Genomic DNA, 20,955 nt, shown 5'->3' with positions numbered 1-20,955 from the left:
TTCATTAACAGCATATCTGTGGCAGGTGTCCATTTCATTCAATATTCTTTGAAAACATCAGTTTTCATGGCTTGATGTAATCAGTAATAGCTGTAATTGATTCAGCATATGCAATGTTCATTTAACTAACCTTCAATTTTTGCATATCTGGATTGTTTCCAGTTTTTCACTATCATAAACTAACCACGGTGAATATCCTTGTACATAAACCTTTGTCTACTCTTCTAATTATTTCTTTAGGATAAATTCCTATAGGTGGAATTACTCAGGTAAAGGGCAAGAACTTTTAAGACTCCTAATGCATATTACCAGATTGCTTTCTAGAAAATGTGCACCAATGTGCACTCCCATCAGCAGTATCTGGGCATGTCGTAGAAGCAGAGAGATTCAGTGATCGCTTATGGAAGGCCAGGACTCAGTAATAATTTGGGGAAAGAAAATTTATTAATGACCGGCCAGGCTCAGGAACTCTTGTTGAAAACCCAAGCTCCAAGTAAGATTTTTGGGTTCTTTTTATACAGAGGATATAGGAGAAAAGAGTTAAATGATGCTTTGTTTGAGTGCTAGATAAGACTGAGTTAACACATATTTCCCACATTCCAGGTAAGCTTGAATTAACATATTTAGTTTGCATCCTTCCTGAATATTTAAAGTCTCTAGAGCCTATGTCACTTGATTGGCTTTCCAGGACTGGAGTGGTTGGCATGGTTATGAAAGGTGGGGCTGAAGTTCTTGTTTGATACACACATCCCAGGTTATTCATGAAGAGAGGCACAGCCCCACCCATAGCCCATATCATGCCCCCCTTTATGCCAGCTTAACTTGCTAAGCTTTGGCATTACTATTGTTAGAGTTACAAGGTGGGCCGCTGTTTGTTGCTTTGATTGATTATCCCACTTATCAATTTCCCAGCGAGGGCTCAAAGACAAGGCTGCTGGCAACATCTGGGGCTTTCTCCTGTTCCCAGTAGAAGTCCTCGTTCTGGACAGCAGACTCCTGGGGGTAGGAGCCCCCCAGCAGCCATCCTGGGGCTTACCGGTGCTTATGTGGATTTCTTGCCAGGCTTCAGATCTATTTATTAGTTTTTATCTTTCCTTTAGAGAGTTTACACCTTTAATCTTAAAGAGGTGCTGAAGGGAGATGATCTTTTTTCTGTAGCTACTTCCTGCTTGCCATGGGCTGTAATCCCTACCTGACAAGGTGTAAAAACTTTATTTTATTTTGACTGAAGGAAGATGGATCTGGCATTCTGTATGAAGCTGATGAAGTTTTCATGTGGTTAATAAGATGCCCATTCTGTAAGAAACAAATTTAATTAGAATTTTGGAATACCCTGGATCACAGAGGTAGAAAAGGTTAGGGGCCTGCAAAGACAGCACCTTTTTAAAGTTGGTGGGGAACAGTACAAATATATATATATATATTTTTTTAAGTTATTTTATGTTTTTGGTTAACCCCCAGAGAGAAATTGTAATAGATAATGGTATTAGGTATTTAGCTTTGTTTTTGAAGATGCATTCCAGGCTGTTTAATGATTGGCACTCATGTGTTTCGTCAGGTGCTTCTGGTGAATGGCACTTTCTTGGGCAGCTGGTTTCATTCAGGATTAGTGCATCAAGTTGGAAGTTTTTTTAGCTTTAATAGCTGTGGGTTGATCAGAACTACAGAGTAATATAAAGTTTTTTTACATTTTGGCTTTAATTGAACAACTCCTGGTAATTTTTTTACTGTTTTTACTAGGCTTTGTTTTTTTTTGGAAAACCCATTGGCTAAGCTGGATAGGGCATCCTTTTCCAGATGAGTGGCTTGATGAAGTCCATGAAGGACTTTCCATTGCACTGCTCCTGGCAGGTAGACCTGAGTATTCTTAACAAGCCACTCATCAGTTTTCAGGGTGAATCCCAGGCTAGCTGCCCTGGTTTTGTTTATCCTGGGTATACTGTGGAACTTTAGGTATTGGTATAGGTGTTGGAATAAGGGGTAGGAGGGAGGCCTGGGCTTGTGCTGCCACTTTAGCAGCTGCATCAGCTCGAGCATTTTCCTTTGTTATGACAGTGTTTGTTTTCTGATGCCCTGGACAATGCATAATTGCTATTTTTTGAAGTAACGGTACAGCTTTTACTAAACCTAGGATTTCTTGTTTATGCTTAATAGGTGACCCACTGTTAGTAAGCAAGCCTTGTTCTTGCCACACAGCAGAGTGAGTGTGAAGGACAAGGAAAGCACACTTAGAGTCTGTGTAGGTATCAGCCCGTTTCCCAGCTGCTAGCTTTAAACTTCGGGTAAGGGCAATTAGCTTTCTGGGCTGAAGTTCCAGGGGGAAGAGCTTTGGCCTCTATGGTTTCAAATTGAGAAACCACCACATGGCTTGCCTTTTTACTTTTTATGTATATATATATATAAAAAACTGCTTTTATTTGTGAACCATTGAATGTTGGGTTCACAAGAGGCTTATCTTTTAAATCTGGCCTGCTCGAGTAGTTTCGGTTAAGAGTTTCCAAGCAGGAGTAGAGAAGGGGTTCCTCAGGATCTGACTTTGGGCCCTTTACTGGTGGTAGGGAGGCTGGGTTGAGAGTTTGACACACCCTCATTTGCACTTCGGGGGTTTTTAGTAATTGAGCCTGGTATTAAGTAACTGGTTACCTGTAAGCCACTGGAGGCCCCTGGCCTCAAGCACATCCTTCACCTGGTATGAGGTGAAGACTGTGAAAGGTTGCCCCCAAGCCAGTTTGGTGGCTTTTTAGATCAAAAGGGCCATTGGCCCCACTGCTCTCAGGCAAGATGACTATATTTATCTCATAGACATGTTTATTAACTACTCAGAAAATGAAGTTTACCAGGACTTTTGACATGTTTAATGTATTTTGCACATGATTTAGAATAGAAAAGATAACACTATAATTATCAGGCATATATTTAGAACAGGATAAAGGTACAGTACTTAATACTAATTAATGTATTACTCAATACATAAGCATTTTTGTTTTTTGTTTTTTTGAGCTGTAATTAATAGATTTAAGTTTCAGGTTTGCAATACTTTACATGTTATCTCTCCATGGGAGTGGCCATAATGCCAATTTGTATTTAAGTTCTACTTACAGTTCTCTGGTGATTATGGCTCTACTTGATATGTTCTTCACAGAAGCTGCAGCACAGTTGGCGCTAGAGAGAAACTAGGGAGTAGATTTTACCAACCTGGTGCACAGTGCTCTCTGGCATTATGTAACAGTGCCAGTTTGGAGACAATATTCATTGTACATGTGGTTGTACTTAACCACTGCTGGCTGCTGTAGGAGCTGGAAACTGCAGAGTAGTTTCCATCCACTTCAGGAGCACGACCAGAGATGTAGCAGATACTTTCATTATTTTAGGGTCAGTGACCAAACTAGCCAATAACTTGTATGGAGAGGCAACTTGCAATGTATTCAAGGCCTGGTTTGAATGCACAAGCGAATTTGACAATGCTGAAATTTATCTCTTGATTTTTATATACTTTTTAAACATTTTCAATGCAATGTGTTACATTAACTTTTTAGTACTTTGCTTTTTAGAACTTAACTTTTTAGTACTTTGCCTTTTATTTTTACATTTTACCATGAAGATGTTAATGAGCAAGTATTTTACTTTAGCAGTAGAGGGAAAAATAACTTTTCCTATTTTTAAAAATGAAAACTGAAGATTCCCAATGGAATCAAGGTAATTTTTCATTACTACTACTTGAATGTTCACATTGAGATGACCATTAGACAGGTTTTATTGTTACAAAGTTGTTTACTTTCATTAATACCAATTTAGATTTTAAATTAATAATGGGCTTTTTAGAATTAGCCATTTAAATGCTTCAGTTTGGAATATGCTTTTACAAACTCTTCATAATTGACCACAACCACAGATGGGCAAATTTACTTTAGATTAAATTAGCAACTAATGGAATTTACTTTATGCATTTAAGAGAGGGCAGCCCTACATTTAACTTAATTTCATTAAACACGAACTTACAGCTTCTATCATTTTAAAGATTCAATACATATAATGTTAACCTATTAACCTGGTATCTTATAAACCAAAGAGATAACACTTAAGCTAAATAAGTTGAAATTGTTATTGTTTAAACAAAGAATGTTGCTTTCTTTTCTTTTACAGGGGCTTAAAACCTTTTGTCTTTGATAAAATTTTAAAACTGTGAATAATTTTAAAGGCATACTGACTTCTAGGCTTTGGAATATAAAGCAATCACTTAATTTGTTCCAATTTAATTTAATAAGGATTTTTTTTAGCTCTTTCCATAGTTTTTATATTCAGATTTCTATATGATTTTTTTATGCCACTTAGTTTAATTTGGGTTTTAGGAATATTTATTACTTATACAACTGTGTATTTAATTTTAACAAATAGGCAGACATGAATAGTTTGATACAGAAACACCACTTAGTTATTTAAAACTTTTTTTCTTTTTTCTTTTTTTTATAAAACAAGTTTAACTGTGAAACAATATTTGAAAGATTTTTCTGAAGGCTTTCTTTTGCTGGCTTTTCCAGATTAGGGGTTCTCAGTTTCCCCGCTCTGTGGCTCTTTTTAATTAATGGCTTATAACCAAAATGTTTCTAATGCTATGATCCTTTTTTTTCTCTGCTTTAGAATCATAAGCAGAGGCAAGGGGTGGGCTATACCCGCAGTAACCGTAAGCAAAGGCAAATTCAGTTTATAATTACCATTACAGTAGTTGAAGTCTAGGGGTAAAATTAGTTACAAAATAACTATAAGATAAGTTTTAGTTATAATTACTATTATTATAGTAAGCACTAGATAAACTTGAAGTAGCTATGAACAGGTAAATTAGTTTAAGATTACTTGTACAATAGCTGAAATTTAGGCTACATTTACTCCGGTGTAATAATTTCAGTTATTAGTTTATATATATATATATATATATATATATATATATGGTACTTATACAATGATTTAAACTCATCGTTTCTAGAAAGTATTTACTTAAAATTGATTTGGGTACCTTTATTTATCAATTATACAATTAAAATAATTTTATTAGTAAAAATTCTGTGCAGTTTTTCTGCTTTTTTCAGTAACTAAATAAATTTTACTCATGAGTTATGTATTAAATTTACCAGCAAGACAGTATTAGCATTTAAAGATTTATTTTCAGGTTACCTTTTACCGTTATCCAACTTGTAACAGGTGGACTTTCGAATTTGATTTTCTAGGCACAAGCAAACTGATAAAGTTAAGTAGATTCAGAGTTGAGCACAAAATTTAAGCACAGATTAAAACAAAAGAATTGTATTTCTTTGCATTTCTGGGGCATTGGGAGAGAGGCTAACTAAATTTAGCATGAAGTTGCCAAGCTGAACTGTTTTTTTTTCTCTGCAGTTTTTTTTATGACTTTATTGTCTGACAGTTTCCCAATTAAACCAACTGTCAAAAGGATCATTAAGTGATTAGAGGTTCATTGTTCTAGGCAATAGTGGTTTTTTTTTGCTAGACAAAGGCACTTCATCAGTTTTACAGTTTTTAAAACATTTCAAAGCATTTTAACACAGACCTGCTGACCTCCCTGGGAAGGAATTTCCATTGCATTCATTTTGGCTCTGCCCAGCACTTTTTTTTTTTACCTTTTTCTTCTTCTCAGGTAGCTGGGTGTGGTTAGACAGGAATGAGGTTTATGAAGGCATGGACCGGCTGGGAGGGGTAAGCCCTCGGCTCTCCACCATTGCCTCTTAGGGGAGGAGGCAGGAGAAGGTAATGGCAGGCAAGCCCCAGGTTGCCAACACAGCCCAAAGAAGCTCCCCAGGGCTCGGCACCCTCCCAATGGACCTCTGTCCTGGTAGGGCCATGATCCAAGCTACTGTTCTATCAGTCATCCTGACTGGGGCCAGATTTAATAAACCTGGGTGTGCGATATGGACACGGATGTGGAGATTCCCAAGCATGCACATGTTCAGACTCTCGGGTCTACTTTATAAACTACAATCATTCCACTCCTTTGTCAATGGCAAGGAAGGGCTCCAGCTTAACCGAAGTTCACTATTTCACACAATTTAACATTACTATCTGGAGGCATGAAAACACACACCAGCATTGAATAAGCACAGATAGAAGCACAAAGCCCATCAATCTGACTCATAATTCTTATCCTTCCAGCACAGCCTGCCCTGAGCAACTATTGCAACCTTAGGAAGAGGGAACTTCCAACACCAAACTCTGAACAGGACTTTTTGCTTAAACTTAAGCAAGCTGATTTGCAACCTAGCACCAAAACAAAGACTTATTTCTGGCTAAAACTTTTCACTGTTTAACTTATATCCAGATCAAGCTTTTATTACAAAAACCAATCCATTTTTCTGTAACCAAGATTTTCCAAATCACAACCAATTTTTCAGGATGCATTAGGACTTAAACCCATCAATGTCCTTTTCCATTGTAATCAGACCTTCACTATCTTAGTGAAGGTGGAACCAGATGCCATCTTGCAGTTAGCTAAACCTAAACATCAGGCTTTTTTTCTCTTTCCTTTCAGACCTGGAAAAGATGGCTTCCCCCAAATTTTGGAGGTACTGGGGTTCTCTTGGGAGTTGATCAGGCTCCCCTTCTAACATTTAAAGTTAGGTTTTCCTGACACTGTGGCCCCCCCAGGGGAGTCTTACCTTTTTGTGTTCAGAATTTTTTGTTCCCAGAATTTTCTTTAGACCTTCCATTCCATCTGCTTGTTCTGGGAGGACTCCAGTGGAGCCCACATCCTCTTTCTGGGCTGAAAGGAGTCCGGGAGCACCCAGATTTGGGGTTCACCTGAGCCCTCCCGACTTCCTTAGAGATATTCAAAAGGGGCAGCAAAGTGCCACCATCTCTGGCCTTTGTTGCGATCCTGGAGGAGCCCCCAGAAATGTGGAAGCAGAGAGATTCAATGATCACGTGTGGAAGGCCAGGACTCAGTAATAATTTTGGGAAGGAAAATTTATTAATGACTGACTGGGCCGGGAACTCTTGTTGAAAACCTGAGCCCCGATTAAGATTTTTGGGTTCTTTTTATACAGAGGATATAGGAGAAAAGAGTTAAATGGTGCTTTGTTTGAGTGCTAGATAAGCTTGAGTTAACACATATTTCCCACATTCCAGGTAAGCTTGAATTAATATATTTCGTTTGCATCCTTCCTGAATATTTAAAGTCTCTAGAGCCTATATCACTTAATTGGCTTTCCGGGACTAGAGCGGTTGGCATGATTATGAAAGGTGGGACTGAAGTTTTTATTGTTTGATATACATAGCCCAGGTTATTCATGAAGAGAAACACAGTCCCCACCCATAGCCCATATCAGGCTTGTTCATCTTGCTTTATCCCACTGTCTGTGTTTGAGTTCCTGCTTCATTATTTATTAGCTATGTGAGTTTGAGCAAGTTATTTGACCCTTTCTGTGTCTGCTTTTCTCATCTGTAAAATGAAGAGAAAAATAGTACCTATCTCTTAGAGCTGTTATGAGGATTACATGAATTATGTGTGAAAAGTGCTTAGAACAGTAAGCTCACAGTAAATGTTGGGTAATGTAATCATTATTATTATATACCAAGATCTGTTTCAGAATTCTCTTTTCCATTCTACTGAGTTGCTGGCCAATCTTGAATAGATACTACACAGTTTTAATTTATAATACAAAGCATTTAGTAGGTTGCAGGCAGTTAGCACACTCTGAATAATTCTCCCAATAATCCTAGGAGATAATACTGCCTCATTTTAGAGAACATTGCCCACAGCCTCTCTTCTCTCTCTGCACTCCAAAGGTGATTGCTCCAAAGCCAATGCAGACCATCCCTCCACATATGCAAATGACCCCCAAGCTGACACCTCTAGACCCTTCTTCTCCAAGCTCTAGCTCCTTATATCCAATTGTTGACTTTACATCTCCAGTTGGATGACTCAGAGATACTTGAAACTCAGTGAGTCTAAGATCAAACTCATGATCTTCTCCAGCAGAGCCAGTTGTCCTCTTCTAGTGCTCCCAGTCTCAGGGAATGCAACACTGTCCACTGTTTGTGCAGGTCAGAAACCTGGGAGTCATGCCTCATCCTGCTCTCTCTGTCCTCCCCTCTCCCTTCATTTCTACCCCATCCCCAGGTCTTGTTAAGATTCTCCCCTAGAGCTATAGAACCTGCCTGGCTCCCTCTCTCCATCTCACTGCCCTGCTGTGGTTCACACTGCCATTAGGTGGCTTCCCACCTGGCCTCCCTGCACTCCTTCTCATGCCTTTTGTGTGTGTGTGTGCGTGTTTGACTTTTTTTTTATTATTTAAAAATATGGAACACTTTATGAATTTGCATGTCATTTTCATCCATTTACTCCACATTGCAGCCAGTCACTGTTTAAAATGGAAATCACGGAGTGGATGTGGCTCAAGAAGTTGAGCACCTGCTTCCCACATGGGAGGTCCCAGGTTTAGCTCCCGGTACCTCTGAAAAACAAAAAAACAAACAAGAAGCAAACAAATGGAAAAACTAACTCAGGGGAGCCGATGTGGCTCCATGGTTGAGCGCCTGCTTCCCACATTCAAGGTCCCAGGTTCAATCCCCAGCCCCAGTACCTCAAAAAAAGGAAATCATATCAAATAACCCACCCTCTTTCCCTACTTTCTGCTTAAAACCTTCATTGCTCCCTCCTGCTCAGGGATAAAGGCCAAATTCCTTAGTATGGCCACACACACACACAACCTCTCTCACAACACACTCACGCTTGCTCTGGGCCCAGCCACAATGGCCCATCTCAGTCCTTTCAGGGAGCCAGGTTTCCACAGGGCCTGCACATACTGCTCCTTCTTCCTGGAGTGCTCTTTCCTGTCCTCTCTATTCCTCCACTTCATCCTTCATCTTTCAGCTCAAGAATCTCTTGACACCCCCACACACACACAAATACCACAATCCAGGGCAACTTTGTCCTGCATTTCACTTATCTCAGTTTGCAATGATACTCACGTGTGTGAATGTTTTATTGATATCTAATTACCACACTAGCCTCTAAGTTCCAAGGGATCAGGGACATGTCTGTTTTTATTCATCTTCATATCCTCAGTGCATGGCCAAACAGGTGCTTGGCATATATTTTAAGCACTCCATAAATACATGTGGCATGTATGAATGGAATTTTAAGAAGATCTCATTGGGGTTTTTATGGGAATTGCATTGGGTATGTAAATTAATTGGAAAAAATCCCAGTCAGAAGCTTAAGTCTCTGCATTTTTTTCTAAGAGAATAATTGCTTTATGGAGAACTAGAAATCATGTTCTGTGAAGCATGGCGAACAGAGATGGTTTGGCTTGGGGAGCAGAGACTTGGAAACATAAGAGCGCTGTCAAATACTTGAAGGGAAAGGGATTAGTCTTGTTCTGTGACCCCAAGGGGAGAAGTCAGACCTATTGATGGAAGTGAAGTGGAGGCCAGTTTTGGCTCAGGTGGAAATGGTGGGATGAAATGGGCTGCCTCCCCCGTAGATGTGCCTGAGGGACTTGAGTGGCCAGGAGTCGGCTGCTGTTCTAGGCTTAGCTGGTCTGTTTTGTTAAGAACTGTTCATCAGCTCCCATTTGGCTGGCGGGGCTATATATGCTTTATGGCTGAGGAGAGGGGCTGGGGAAGAGGAGGCAGCTGAGAGAGAAAGGCAGGGAGTGAGGCAGCTGCCAAATGAGAAAGTTTGGGCCAAGGACAGAGATGGCTCAAGGACTTTTGGAGGGAAGTTTGAATGAGATTTAGCTCTCCCATCTGAGCCCCACAAAACTTTCAGAAAATCGGCGTCATTTAGCAATGCTTTTGTACTTGTAGCTTTCAGAGAGGGACAGTGCTGAGCCTGGCAGGGATGTGAGCTTGCAAGGGAGAATTTTTTTTTTCTTTTATTGAGCTTTCAGGCATAAAATGGGCTGTCTTAAGAGGCAGTGAATTCCCTGTCCCAAGAGCCATCCAAGTAGAGCCTGGACCATCCCTTGACAGAATCTGAGCAGGGGATTCGGCGTCGGATGACGACCATATTACCTTTAAAGTTTCTTTGACCCTAGAAGGCTGTGGTTTGTGTTTGTGGGTGCTCACTTCTCTGATCCTTTCACATAGCAATAAACACACATTTAGTAATTGAGTTAGGTAGAAAATGGCTTTGGACCTGGGACCAACTAGAGGTGGGGGGGTGAAGTGGGAATAAGAAAAGCCCGATGATTGTTTTGCCATATGATTTTTTTTTAAGATTTATTTTATTTATTTATTTCCCCTTCCCCCCGTTGTCTGATCTCTGTGTCCATTTGCTATGTGTTCTTCTGCATCCTCTTGCATTATTCAGTGGCACTGGGAAATTGTGTCTCTTTTTTGTTGTGTCATCTTGGTGCATCAGTTCTCCATGTGTGCAGTGCCACTCCTGGCAGGCTGCACTTTTTTCACGTGGGGTGCACTCCTTGCGCATGGGGCACCCCTACATGGGGGTGCCTCTGCGTGACACCGCACTCCTTGTGCACAACAGCACTGTGCATGGGCCAGCTCACCACATGGATCAGGAGGCCCTGGGTTTGAACCCTGGACCCTCCATATGGTAGACAGACACTCCATCAGTTGAACCACGTCTGCTTCCCTGCCATATGGTTTTTTTTATCCCCCCCGCCCCCGTGGCTTTTTGCTCCCTGTCTGCTCTCTGTGTCCGTTCATTGCGTGCTCTTCTGTGTTTTTGCTTATCTCCCTTTTTGTTGCATCACCTTGCTGAGTAGGCACTCCGCAGTGCTGGCAGGCCAGACGGCACTCCATGCGCCCAGGCCAGCTGCTCTCACAGCGTGCAGGCAAGCCTGCCTTCACAAGGAGGTCCTGGGACATGAACTCAGGGCCTTCTACATGGTAGACGGGAGCCCAACTGATTGAGCCACAGCCACTTCCCCCTGCCATATGATTTTCAGGTTGATCCATTTCATTTCTTGGAGACATAGCTGGAGCCTGCTGGCATCATGAGGTGCTTAAATGCTAGGGAAGGAAGAAATGGGGTTTTAAATGTTTCCTTTTCCCCATTTTTCAATCACACACAGAAAAAATCCCAGCGTGATATCAAGTAAAGGGGAATACTTGCAAGTGGAGGAGAGGACTATCAGGAGGGAAAAGGAAGAGGGTGTGGGGCGGGGTCCTCCAGCTGGTCCTGAGGGGCCTGCTCTGAAGCAGCAGAGGCCTCGGGGCCTGTAAGAGGCAGGGACCCTTGTGAATTGTCGGGTCTAAGCCCGGGGATGCTTGCAGCCTGTAATTTCCCCAGGCCCTTGAACAGCCATGCCTCAGCTGACAGGGATTACCCCAGGTTTGTCACATCTAAGGCCACTGGGGGGTTTATCATCATTGTGTCATGTGTCACCCACTGAGAATATAACAACATAGGGGTTTTCAAACTTTTTGCAGCTCTGAACTACTCGTTCATTTGAAAAGGAGGGGGGATCTACAGGAATGAAATTTTAGTTATATTTATATTACATCTATGTATGGTGTATCCATCAGGATAGGCTGGGTGATGCTGTGCTATCACATGGCCCCAGAATCTTAGTGGCTTAAACAGCAAAGGTGTCTTTCTTACTCAGCCTAATGGGTCAGCTGGGGCCTCTGGTCTCCTCACTCAGGGACCCAGGCACACGGAGCCTCTACCGTTTGCAGTGACACTGGTTGCCAGGGCAGCTGGGAGGGAATGTAGTGCCTTATGCACTGTCTCTGAAAGGCTCCTGGGCAGAAGTGACACATTTCTGCTCACATCCCGCTGGCCTTAGCCAGCCCCCCGGGCACAGCCACAGCAGGTGCAACGTGGCAGGGCAGGGTGCCCAGAGGAAGGATGACCACATTTGGAAAGCGAAAGTCGATATGTCACCAGCGAGCCATGCTAAAAGGGCTAATAATGACCAGAAGAGAAAGCAATAGTAACTTTGGGTAAGAAGTTTAGGGATGGAAGTCATGAAGGGTGAAGTCCGACTTTTCCCTTTCCATTTCCCTGGCAGGGTTTCTATTATATTTGAGAACGAAGGCCCCCAGGTGAAAATGAGAGTGTAATTTGGAGCTAGAAGATGAGAAAGAAAGTGGATCTAAAGATAATATCCTCCTACAATCAAAATTGTGGAGGGACAAAGCAATTGTCACTAAAATGCCTAAAACTGAACATCGTTTGCAAGTGTACTCACCAAAACCACCTTTCCTGAACTCCAGGGAAACGGGACCCCTGAAGGCACAGACTTGCTGGAAGCACACTTGACTTGCTGACCTCCCCACCACCTGTCTTGGGCTTCCTGGCTCTCCTACACCCTTGGGGCCAGTACCTGGGTTTCTTAGATGCCTGAAGCAAAAAACGTCCATATTTCCAGACTTTTGGGTTGGGAATGGCTTGTCTTTGCCACTTCCAGCAGACACAGCTGTCCAGGGCTCTATTTCCCTCCTGGTCGTTGGTGACTGGGATTGCCCAGTGGAGTCAACATTCTTTTTTTTTTTTTTAAAGATTTATTTATTTATTCCCCACCCCCCCCCCTCAGTTGTCTGTTCTCTGTGTCTATTTACTGTGTCTTCTTTGTCCGCTTTGTTGTCAGCGGCACCGGGAATCTGTGTTTCTTTTTGTTGCGTCACCTTGTTGTGTCAGCTCTCCGTGTGTGCGGCACCATTCTTGGGCAGGCGGCACTTTCTTTCACGCTGGGCGGCTCTCCTTATGGGGCGCACTCCTTGCCCGTGGGGCTCCCCCACGCAGGGACACCCCTGTGTAGCAGGGCACTCCTTGCGCGCATCAGCGCTGCATGTGGGCCACCTCCACAAGGGTCAAGGAGGCCCGGGGTTTGAACCGCGGACCTCCCATGTGGTAGACGGACGCCCTAACCACTGGGCCAAGTCTGCCACTAACATTCTAGAATTACAATCACATCCAGCTACAGGAAGAGACTGTTGGGATCATTCCTAAACCCTGCCTTCACATGCTCAGTGTATTTTAAATGGGTCCTGTTCATCAGTTTGGTTTTGCTGAGTTGTGTGTCACTGGGTAGAGCCAGAGTTCTCAAGACTGAATCCCAAATCAAGTCCAGTGTATACTGAATCCCAGAGGATGCCCTGGATTAGAGGGCGTGGGGTGGGGTCTTGGTCTCAGGCTCCTTTGCTGCTCATGACTCTTATCTCCCTCTCTGGTTCTCTTCAGGAGCTCGAGCGCCTTAATCAGGTGCTGGAGGCTGAGAAGCAGCAGTTTGAGGAGGTGGTACAGGAGCTGAGAATGGAGCAGGAGCAGATCAAGAGGTGGTGGTGGTATCCCGGGAGGGGAGCAGGGAGGAGAGGGTGCAGCTAGGTTGGGGGAGCAGAGCCCACAGTCAGGCCTGGAGAGGTCTCCACCCAGGAGATGCTCACTACCTAATGACTTGGTTTCAGTCTGTGTTCCCAGCTCTCTAGATTTTGGGGTGTGTCCAGAGGAGCTAGAGACCTCTCTCACATGGGTCTTCTCTGCCCACTAGAGTGTGAGACATGAGCAGGTGTAGACAGCCATCCTTCCAAGCAGCAAGCCCCTCCTGCCTCCAGGAAAGCCTTTCTTATCCAGGGCTAGTCAGTACCACGCTGGCCTAGAGGTGCCATTAGCCAAGACCCCCAACATTCTCAGTCTTTCCCACATAGATCATTCACATTCTTGGCTAATAAGACACTTGGGCTCTTTAGTGCAATGTATGATTTGTAAATCTAGTGCATATTAATACCATCTACTGAATTAGAATCTTTTGAAAGTAGTGCCCAGAAATCTACACTTTTGAAAAAGCTCCCCAGGTGTTTCTGATGCATCCCATTCAGGAATTCGGTGACTACTGCTTTGGGCAGCATTGGCAATCACTGTCAATGTCACCATCAACGTTGTCATCATCAACATCACTATTGACCATCAGAAAGATTTGATGATACCCAGATAGATTTTTCTAGCAACAACCTTATGAAAGGAAGTCAATTAGACTTGTGTTTTGGGGAGGGAGCAGTTCAGAGACTCTTACCAAGCAGATAGCCAAGCACCTCCTCAGTCTCCAGAATTGTGCCAGACACTGGCGTAGAAGACAAGTTTCCTTCCTTGAGGACCTTAGAATCTCGTTGGGAAAACCAGACTCATATCCAGGAAACATCAATACAATAATATATTTCCATGTGCTAGAAGGCATAGTCCAGATTTCCTCTTATAGGAATTAAGAAATGGTCATGACTTTGTGGGCCTGAATTGAGGTTAGATTGTGCTGGGCCTTAAAGGATGGGTAGGATTTGGAAAATTGGAGGAGGGAAAGGCTTTCCAAGCAGCAGAAAGGGAAAGACAAGAAGGACTTGAGGTGGCCAACACTTGTTAAGAAGGTAGGAAGGAGTTTGTCACCCCCCGACTGGGGCCTCAGCCTTGCCCCAGTGTCAGAATGAGTATGGATTCTAGACAGGGCTGTCTGAGAAGATAGGGGTGAGGCCAGGACCCTTTTTATTCTCCTCCACTGCTTCCCTCTACTGTGGGGTGTCCCGACTGATGGGTGCGGATGCACCTGGAGCAAGCAACGCCAACCCCACTTTGCTGGCATCTCCTAGATCTGCTGTGGGGCCCAGCGTTGCAGAGGGTCTGGCCTTTCAATGTGCAGAGGGGCGTGAGAAGGGTGGGTACTTCCATGGCCAGCCCTCTGTTCCCACAGGGAGCTAGAACTGACAGCAAGATGCCTCAAGGGCGTGGAGCAAGAGAAAAAGGAGCTGAGGCACCTCACAGAGACGTTGCAGCAGACACTGGAGGTGAGGGGCTACCGGTGGGCTGGTTGACCAGGAGTCCTGTCTGTTAGGCCACATGATACTGGTTTTTCCAACAGTGTTTCCTCAGGGGATTATCAACATTGAGAATGGGGTACAATGAAGGTTGATCTTCTCCGTGGGCCTCTGGGAACTTCTGTCAATGCATGAGGCCCAAAGCAGGAACCAGTTGTTCCTGGACCCAGAAAAGCAAAATCAAGCTTGCCCTTGATATAACCATGGCCTCGGGAAATCCACCTTTCGTGTTTGTATTTTTATATGAGATAGGGGATTGATTGGGATGGGCAGTGGGGGCACCCACCATTTCCTTCTTGCGGCTTATTCACTTAGCTACTCCCAGACACAGTCGAGCACAAAGGGAAACTAATTGCTAAGTCACCTCCATTTGATAACACAGAAGGTGTGAGGGGGAGGGGGTGGGTGGCAGGTGCCAAGGACAAAGTGCATACTCCTTAGCATGGCACGTAGGTGCAAATTCTGGCACCAACCTCTCCTCTCCTCCTGCCCCATTCTCCCTCTGCTGCCCCTCCACACTCTTCCCAAAGACACCCAACCCCTACTCCAAACCTCTCTTCCCCGAGGAAGCCAAGATCTTTCATTCCTCCATGCCTTTGCCCATACTATTCCTTCACAAAATGTCCTTTCCACCTGTTCTCTGCCTGGAGAGCTCCTATTTATCCTTCAATGACCCAGGTCAAAAATTACCTCAGTGAAACTTCTTCACTCTTCTAGGCAGTTAATTGCTCAACCTTGGCTCCCACAGCACTTTGTACATCTGTTATAGGACTTAACACACACTAGGTTGTTTTCCAAACCGTGAGCTTCCATTGACTGTGTTTTTAATGCTCTCTCCAAGCCCTGCACCTAGAGTGAGACTGGCACATTGTGGGTGAGCCATAAATGTTGACCAAATCCATACTCCCTTGAAGGCTGCAAGGGTTTCCTTTCTCCCTCGACTGGCTGGAGCTTTGTGGCACCTTTGTCTGTTTATCCTTCCCTTTTTCACAGCCTGGTACATGGTTCACATAGATATTTTCAAAGCTAGAATTCCCGTGTAACCTGATATCCTGGTCCGGATAAATGGGCTTGGACTGGCTCTTGTTGGGTGTTTTTCACATTAGCCTGATACACCCTCCCACTAATCCTGAGGAACAAGGACCTCAGAAGGTCAAGGTGACCCAGTTCTAATAGGAGCCATCTCCTACTGGAAGCCACATTGAGCTCCTCCCTGACTCCCTAAATGGAGGAGTGACCTTACCTCATTATGAGCAAGGAGATCTTGGCCGTTTACCTCAGGGGAAAAGTGAGAACATTTCAGGTGTCCCTCAAGAGGACAGAGAGGAGGGCATCACTCCCGGGAACTGGAGGGCAAGTGAGGGCAGCCATGTAGTAGAGCCTCCGGTAGGCTCTTTCTCCACCTTTCCTCTCCTCTGCCCACTCCAGGAACTCTCCATAGAGAAGAAGAAAACCCTGGAAATGCTGGAGGAGAATGAGAACCAGCTGCAGACACTGGCCAATCAGAGTGAGCAGCCCCCTCCCAGTAGGGGTCTCCATAGTAACCTAAGGCAGATTGAGGAGAAGATGCAGCAACTCTTGGAGGAGAAGCTCCTAGCGGAGAAGCGGTGAGGGAGCCCAAGACCCCTGAGTCCATAATCGGCTTTGGGGTATGGGAACATTCCCCAAACTGGACACTTGAACTCTTGGGTCCTAGTTGCTACTGACTGAATAGGTTACTCACTTCCTTTTGCCGGGGACTCAGTTCCCCCTGGAAGAGAGCTGACTTGCTGATAATCTCTCGCAGTGGTGTGAGCCTTACAGATTGGCATTAGGTCCTTAGAACAAAGCAATTGTTAGGCTGGGCAGGTACTCTTAGTCCCTTTTTACAGATGAGGAAACTGAGGCTCAGAGTGGTTATGTGACCTTCCTGAGGTCACAGAACAAGCCAGCCCTAGAGCCAGGACCCCAGCCTTCTGACTCTTTGCCTCGGGCTCCATCACTGATGACACAGTTCCTCTCATCACCTGGGTGACAGGACCCAGAAAATTCTGGGGCTCACAAGGCCTGGCCTCAGGTTTCCTCAGGTACCTAAGAGGCACCATCCTCCCCTTGATAGCCCCCCTGACTGCCCCTGACTGAGTGCTTCCTCTGCCTCTGACAGGATGAAAGAGAACGAGGAGCGCTCGCGGGCCCTGGAGGAAGAGCGAGAGTTCTACTCGAGCCAGTCCCAGGCCCTGCAGAACTCACTGCAGGAGCTGACGGCAGAGAAGCAGCAGGCTGAGCAGGAGCTCAAGGTGTTGGCCTGGGCCTCCTGGGGACCATCTTGGGCTCAGGGACCCTTCCCTCTGCACAGATCCTTCCATCCCCCCACTCTGCCAGGATTCTGCCCCTCTGTCCAGAGGGCAGGTGCAGGCGATGGAGCCACCATGAAGGAAAGCAGGGAGCTTGCTCCTTCAGTGGGCCTCATTGATAGACAGGTGCTGGGTGCAGGGGCTGAGCACAGGCCATTTGGTGGAGTGGGTAAGACTTGGGCGTAGGATACGGTAACTTCCAAGTCCAGAGGCGATCAGCCCACCCGGGCCAGGGGTGGTCAGGGAAGGCTTCTCAAGGAGATGGCAGCTGCTCCCCTGGGGAACCCACCTCCCTCCCTTCCCTCTCCCTTCAGGCCGAGGTGAAGGTGCGAATGGACCTGGAGAGGCGACTGCGGGAGGCAGAGGGGGCCTTGCGGAGCCTGGAACAAGGGCTCAATTCCAAGGTGCGGAATAAAGAGAAGGAGGAGAGGATGCGGGCCGACGTGAGCCATCTGAAAAGTAAGCCCTGCCTCGAGAACTCAGCCCCAGGCCATGGACAGCCGGGAACAGGGCCTGGGGTCCCGCACTGAGCCTGCTGTGCATTTGGTATGCGGAAAGTATCTCTGCAGTTTCTTCCCTAGACACTTGCCCGCAGGCCTCTCCTAGGCCCTGCTTCCTTTTGGCTGTTGGATCTGGAGTGCGGGTGCGAGCCTGGAGTCTCTTTCCTCTTGTCCGCAGCAGCCCGGCAGCCGAGATGGCTGCAGATGGTGTTTTGAGGGCAAAAGATGCTCTCCCTTCAGCCGTGGCTCTGGTCTCCCAGGCATGAGGGTCAAAGATTTCCCACTCCACCAGGTTCCTCGGGAGGGGAGGGAGCGGGGCAGAGCTGTTGAACTGCACCCTTCCTGGCCCGCTGCGCAGGGTTCTTCGAGGAGTGCATCCGCAACGCGGAGCTGGAGGCCAAGATGCCTGTCATCATGAAGAACTCCGTGTACATCCACAAGGCAGCCACTCGCCGCATCAAGAGCTGCCGCTTCCACCGGCGCCGATCTAGCTCCTCTTGGAACGACGGTGAGCCGGGGGTCTGCCTGCTGACCTGGTGGGTGGGGCAGTCACAGGTCAACAGCAAAAAGTCAGGAAGAGGGCAGGGCGGGGAGCAGTGAGGGCTCCCTGGAACCTGCCTCCACCAGGCTTGGGCAAATGGATGAGTTCTCAGAACCCCAGGTGTCTCCCCAGATAATGGGTGCCCTTGGACCTGAGGGGCTGGGAAGAGAAGGGGTTGAGGACAGGGCCAAGCCTTGGTGAAGGCAGGGCTTGTTCACGAGGCTGGTGGGGGCGCCTGTCTCCCTAGTGAAGCCGTCCCAGTCCTTCATGACATCCCAGCTGGAAGCCAACAACATGGAGGAGCTCAAGGAAGTGGCCAAGCGGCTCAGCCGAGACCAGCGCTTCCGGGAATCCATCTACCACATCATGGCGACCCAGCCTGGACCCTCCTTGGCACTTCCCCGGGGTGGAAAGTGACGGGCGTGCCTCCCTGCCTCCCGGGTCTCTCTCCATGGGTCAGAAGAGGGAAGGGCAGCAGAGGGAGGCCTGCTGGACCTGGGTCCCCTCCACTGGCTCCGGAGACTGCCTCTCCTCTGGGCCAGGGGGCCACCTGGGGGCCACTTTGCCCTCAAAGGACAGGGATGCTATCCTCCTCACCCCCACCCAGAGCCTACCCTAGCAGGCTCTGAGCTGGGTGGTGCCTGATCGCCATGGTGAGGTGAGGAGGGGGCCTGCTTCTATATGGAGCGCTTTTTTTTTTTTTTGCTGGAAGAGTAGCGTGGGGAGAGGGGAGGGATGGGTAAAAGCAGCAGCCCTCTCGCGTGCCCACTGTACCTCTCTGCCCCTCTCTGTATGACTCGGCTGCCCAGCCACTGGTTCCCATATATAAAGGCCTCAACCCTCCCACCTCCAGCCCAGATACCCCCTCTGCCCTTGGCGTTTCCTGGCCCTCTCTTTGCTTCTGACACCTGACCTCCCTTCGCCGAGGACTCTCACTCACAGCACACCCTGGAGCAGGGAAGAAAGGGCCTAGGACCTTTCCTGAGGGTGGGTGCTGGTGTGGGACTGCCGTCTGACTCCCCTGCCCCCTAGTGAGCTCTCCCACAGGCGGCCTCAGTGCCCCACCAGGTCCTGTCTGTGCACCTGGGGCCTGCAGAGGCACCGAGGGCTCAGAGCCCCAGGGGACACTAGCCAGCTCAGGAGGGGAAGCAGGCTTCTGCGTTACACACTCCTGGTCTGCTGGGGGCACAGCAGCCACTGGGCCTTGGGATGCCTCTCAGCTGCCCCTGCTCACTGGCCTTGCAGCTGCCTCTCCCAGTGAAGAGAAGTGACCATGAGCCCCGGCAGCTGAGGAGCCTGGGCCTGTGACAAGGCCGGTAGCTGATGGTGGGCTCAGAGTCATTAGGGGCGAGACCGAAACACCCATCTGCAGCCTCTGTGGAAGAGGGCCACCCTCCAGGGGGCCGAGGGTGTGGATGTCACCGTGGACAGAGCAGTCTGCCTGTTTGTCTCTTCCTGCCCAGCCCTCTAAGCTGCCCGTGTCAGTGGGTCTCTCCAGGAAGGGGGTCTACCTGGGATCAGGGTGCTCAGGGACACGGGTGTATCAAAGGTGCTGAGGATGGAGGATCGGGTCTGGGGACGGACGGGTGGCTGCAGGCAAGCCCCAGCGGCAGCTGCAGTCCCTGGGAGCCTGCATCCCATTCCGTGGGAAGAGGAGCTTCTGCCTGGCAGGAGCCCGGCCGGCGTGCTGCTAGGCAACCACGGCCAGGCCGGGCTGCCCTGCTCTGTGCTCAGGGCCACTAACCTCCAAAGTTCCTTCTCGGTGATGCGTGGACTTTGATGGGTGGGGGTGAGGTTGGGGGTGGGGTTGAGGGCGCTTGGGAAATAATGCATGTCAAAGGGCTGAGCCTTAGTGTAAAAGCTTTAAACACCTATAAACCTGCCTAAAGCTGGAGCTAGTCTATCTCATAGGAATGCCTGATGGACTTTAAAATGAGAGGGAAAATTTATAAAACCAAGATAACTGGGTGTTTTGTTGTTGTTTCTTTGGGGTTTTTAAGGAATTAAATCGATGGCTTGCTTTGGTGGAAAGATCTTTGAGAAATGTTCAAATGCATCCCACCCCCCACCCCCCCAGCAAGCTGTGAACCAGAAAGGAAAGTGCTTTTCTATGCACATTCACCAACACCTAGTTCCTTTCCCCTTATCTTCCCTTGTGCCTTCTATCTCAGGCAAGTCTGGGTTATCCTCAACCAACTGATCAGTCAATAAGTATTTGTTAAAAAAGAAAAAAACTCACCATGTATTAATACATACATAGAAAACCTGATAGCTAAGTGTATACACACATACACTCATTTCCAATGAGGTACAGATTTCACTGGGGAAGCTGATGAGCAGAGATGAAATATTGTTCCCCCCGCCCCCCACTCACTGATATGCTTCTCCAAATATAGTACCTTGAATACCGGGAGGTCAGGGGATGGAGAAAAAACAACAAAAACCAATGTACCTAGCACTGTAAATAGAAAAAGATTAAATTTCGGTATAACACATAGGAATGAAAATTGCTTACTGGAAATATACTGATCTGGGTTTTTTTGTTTGTTTTTTACACAAAACCCTTCTTTCTTGGCCAATTAAATGTGCTTCCTGCAGTATTTTTGGTACATGGCATGGTCATTGCTAGAGAGATATTGCCCCCTGTAGGCCAAATGGAGATTATAGCGTGGCCTGCTTGTATCGCTTTCCTCTGCCTCTCTCGCAAGCACGTGTATGTGCAAGCACGTGTGTGCCCAAGCACACACTCACGTTTTTCTACACATGAAGACCTCCCACTGCTGTACCTCCTTTGAGTAGC

General features: G+C 46.6%; 1 protein-coding gene across 1 annotated transcript in view; it reads left to right on the top strand.

Moving 5' to 3' along the window:
- Nucleotides 1-20,186, top strand: part of PLEKHD1 (pleckstrin homology and coiled-coil domain containing D1) — a 37,906-nt gene extending 17,720 nt beyond the window's left edge. The window contains exons 7-13 of the mRNA XM_004477328.4: nucleotides 13,163-13,257; nucleotides 14,658-14,751; nucleotides 16,210-16,388; nucleotides 16,925-17,057; nucleotides 17,429-17,573; nucleotides 17,973-18,122; nucleotides 18,403-20,186. Coding sequence (XP_004477385.1) covers nucleotides 13,163-13,257; nucleotides 14,658-14,751; nucleotides 16,210-16,388; nucleotides 16,925-17,057; nucleotides 17,429-17,573; nucleotides 17,973-18,122; nucleotides 18,403-18,572 — 966 coding nt within the window. The 3' untranslated portion in view covers nucleotides 18,573-20,186. The remainder of the gene's footprint in view (nucleotides 1-13,162; nucleotides 13,258-14,657; nucleotides 14,752-16,209; nucleotides 16,389-16,924; nucleotides 17,058-17,428; nucleotides 17,574-17,972; nucleotides 18,123-18,402) is intronic.
- Nucleotides 20,187-20,955: the final 769 nt, after the last annotated feature.

This window comes from Dasypus novemcinctus, chromosome 3 (assembly GCF_030445035.2).
Source record: "Dasypus novemcinctus isolate mDasNov1 chromosome 3, mDasNov1.1.hap2, whole genome shotgun sequence".
Lineage (NCBI taxonomy): Eukaryota > Metazoa > Chordata > Mammalia > Cingulata > Dasypodidae > Dasypus > Dasypus novemcinctus.
Note: the sequence above shows the minus strand (reverse complement) of the source record. Positions and strands in the feature narration are given on the sequence as shown.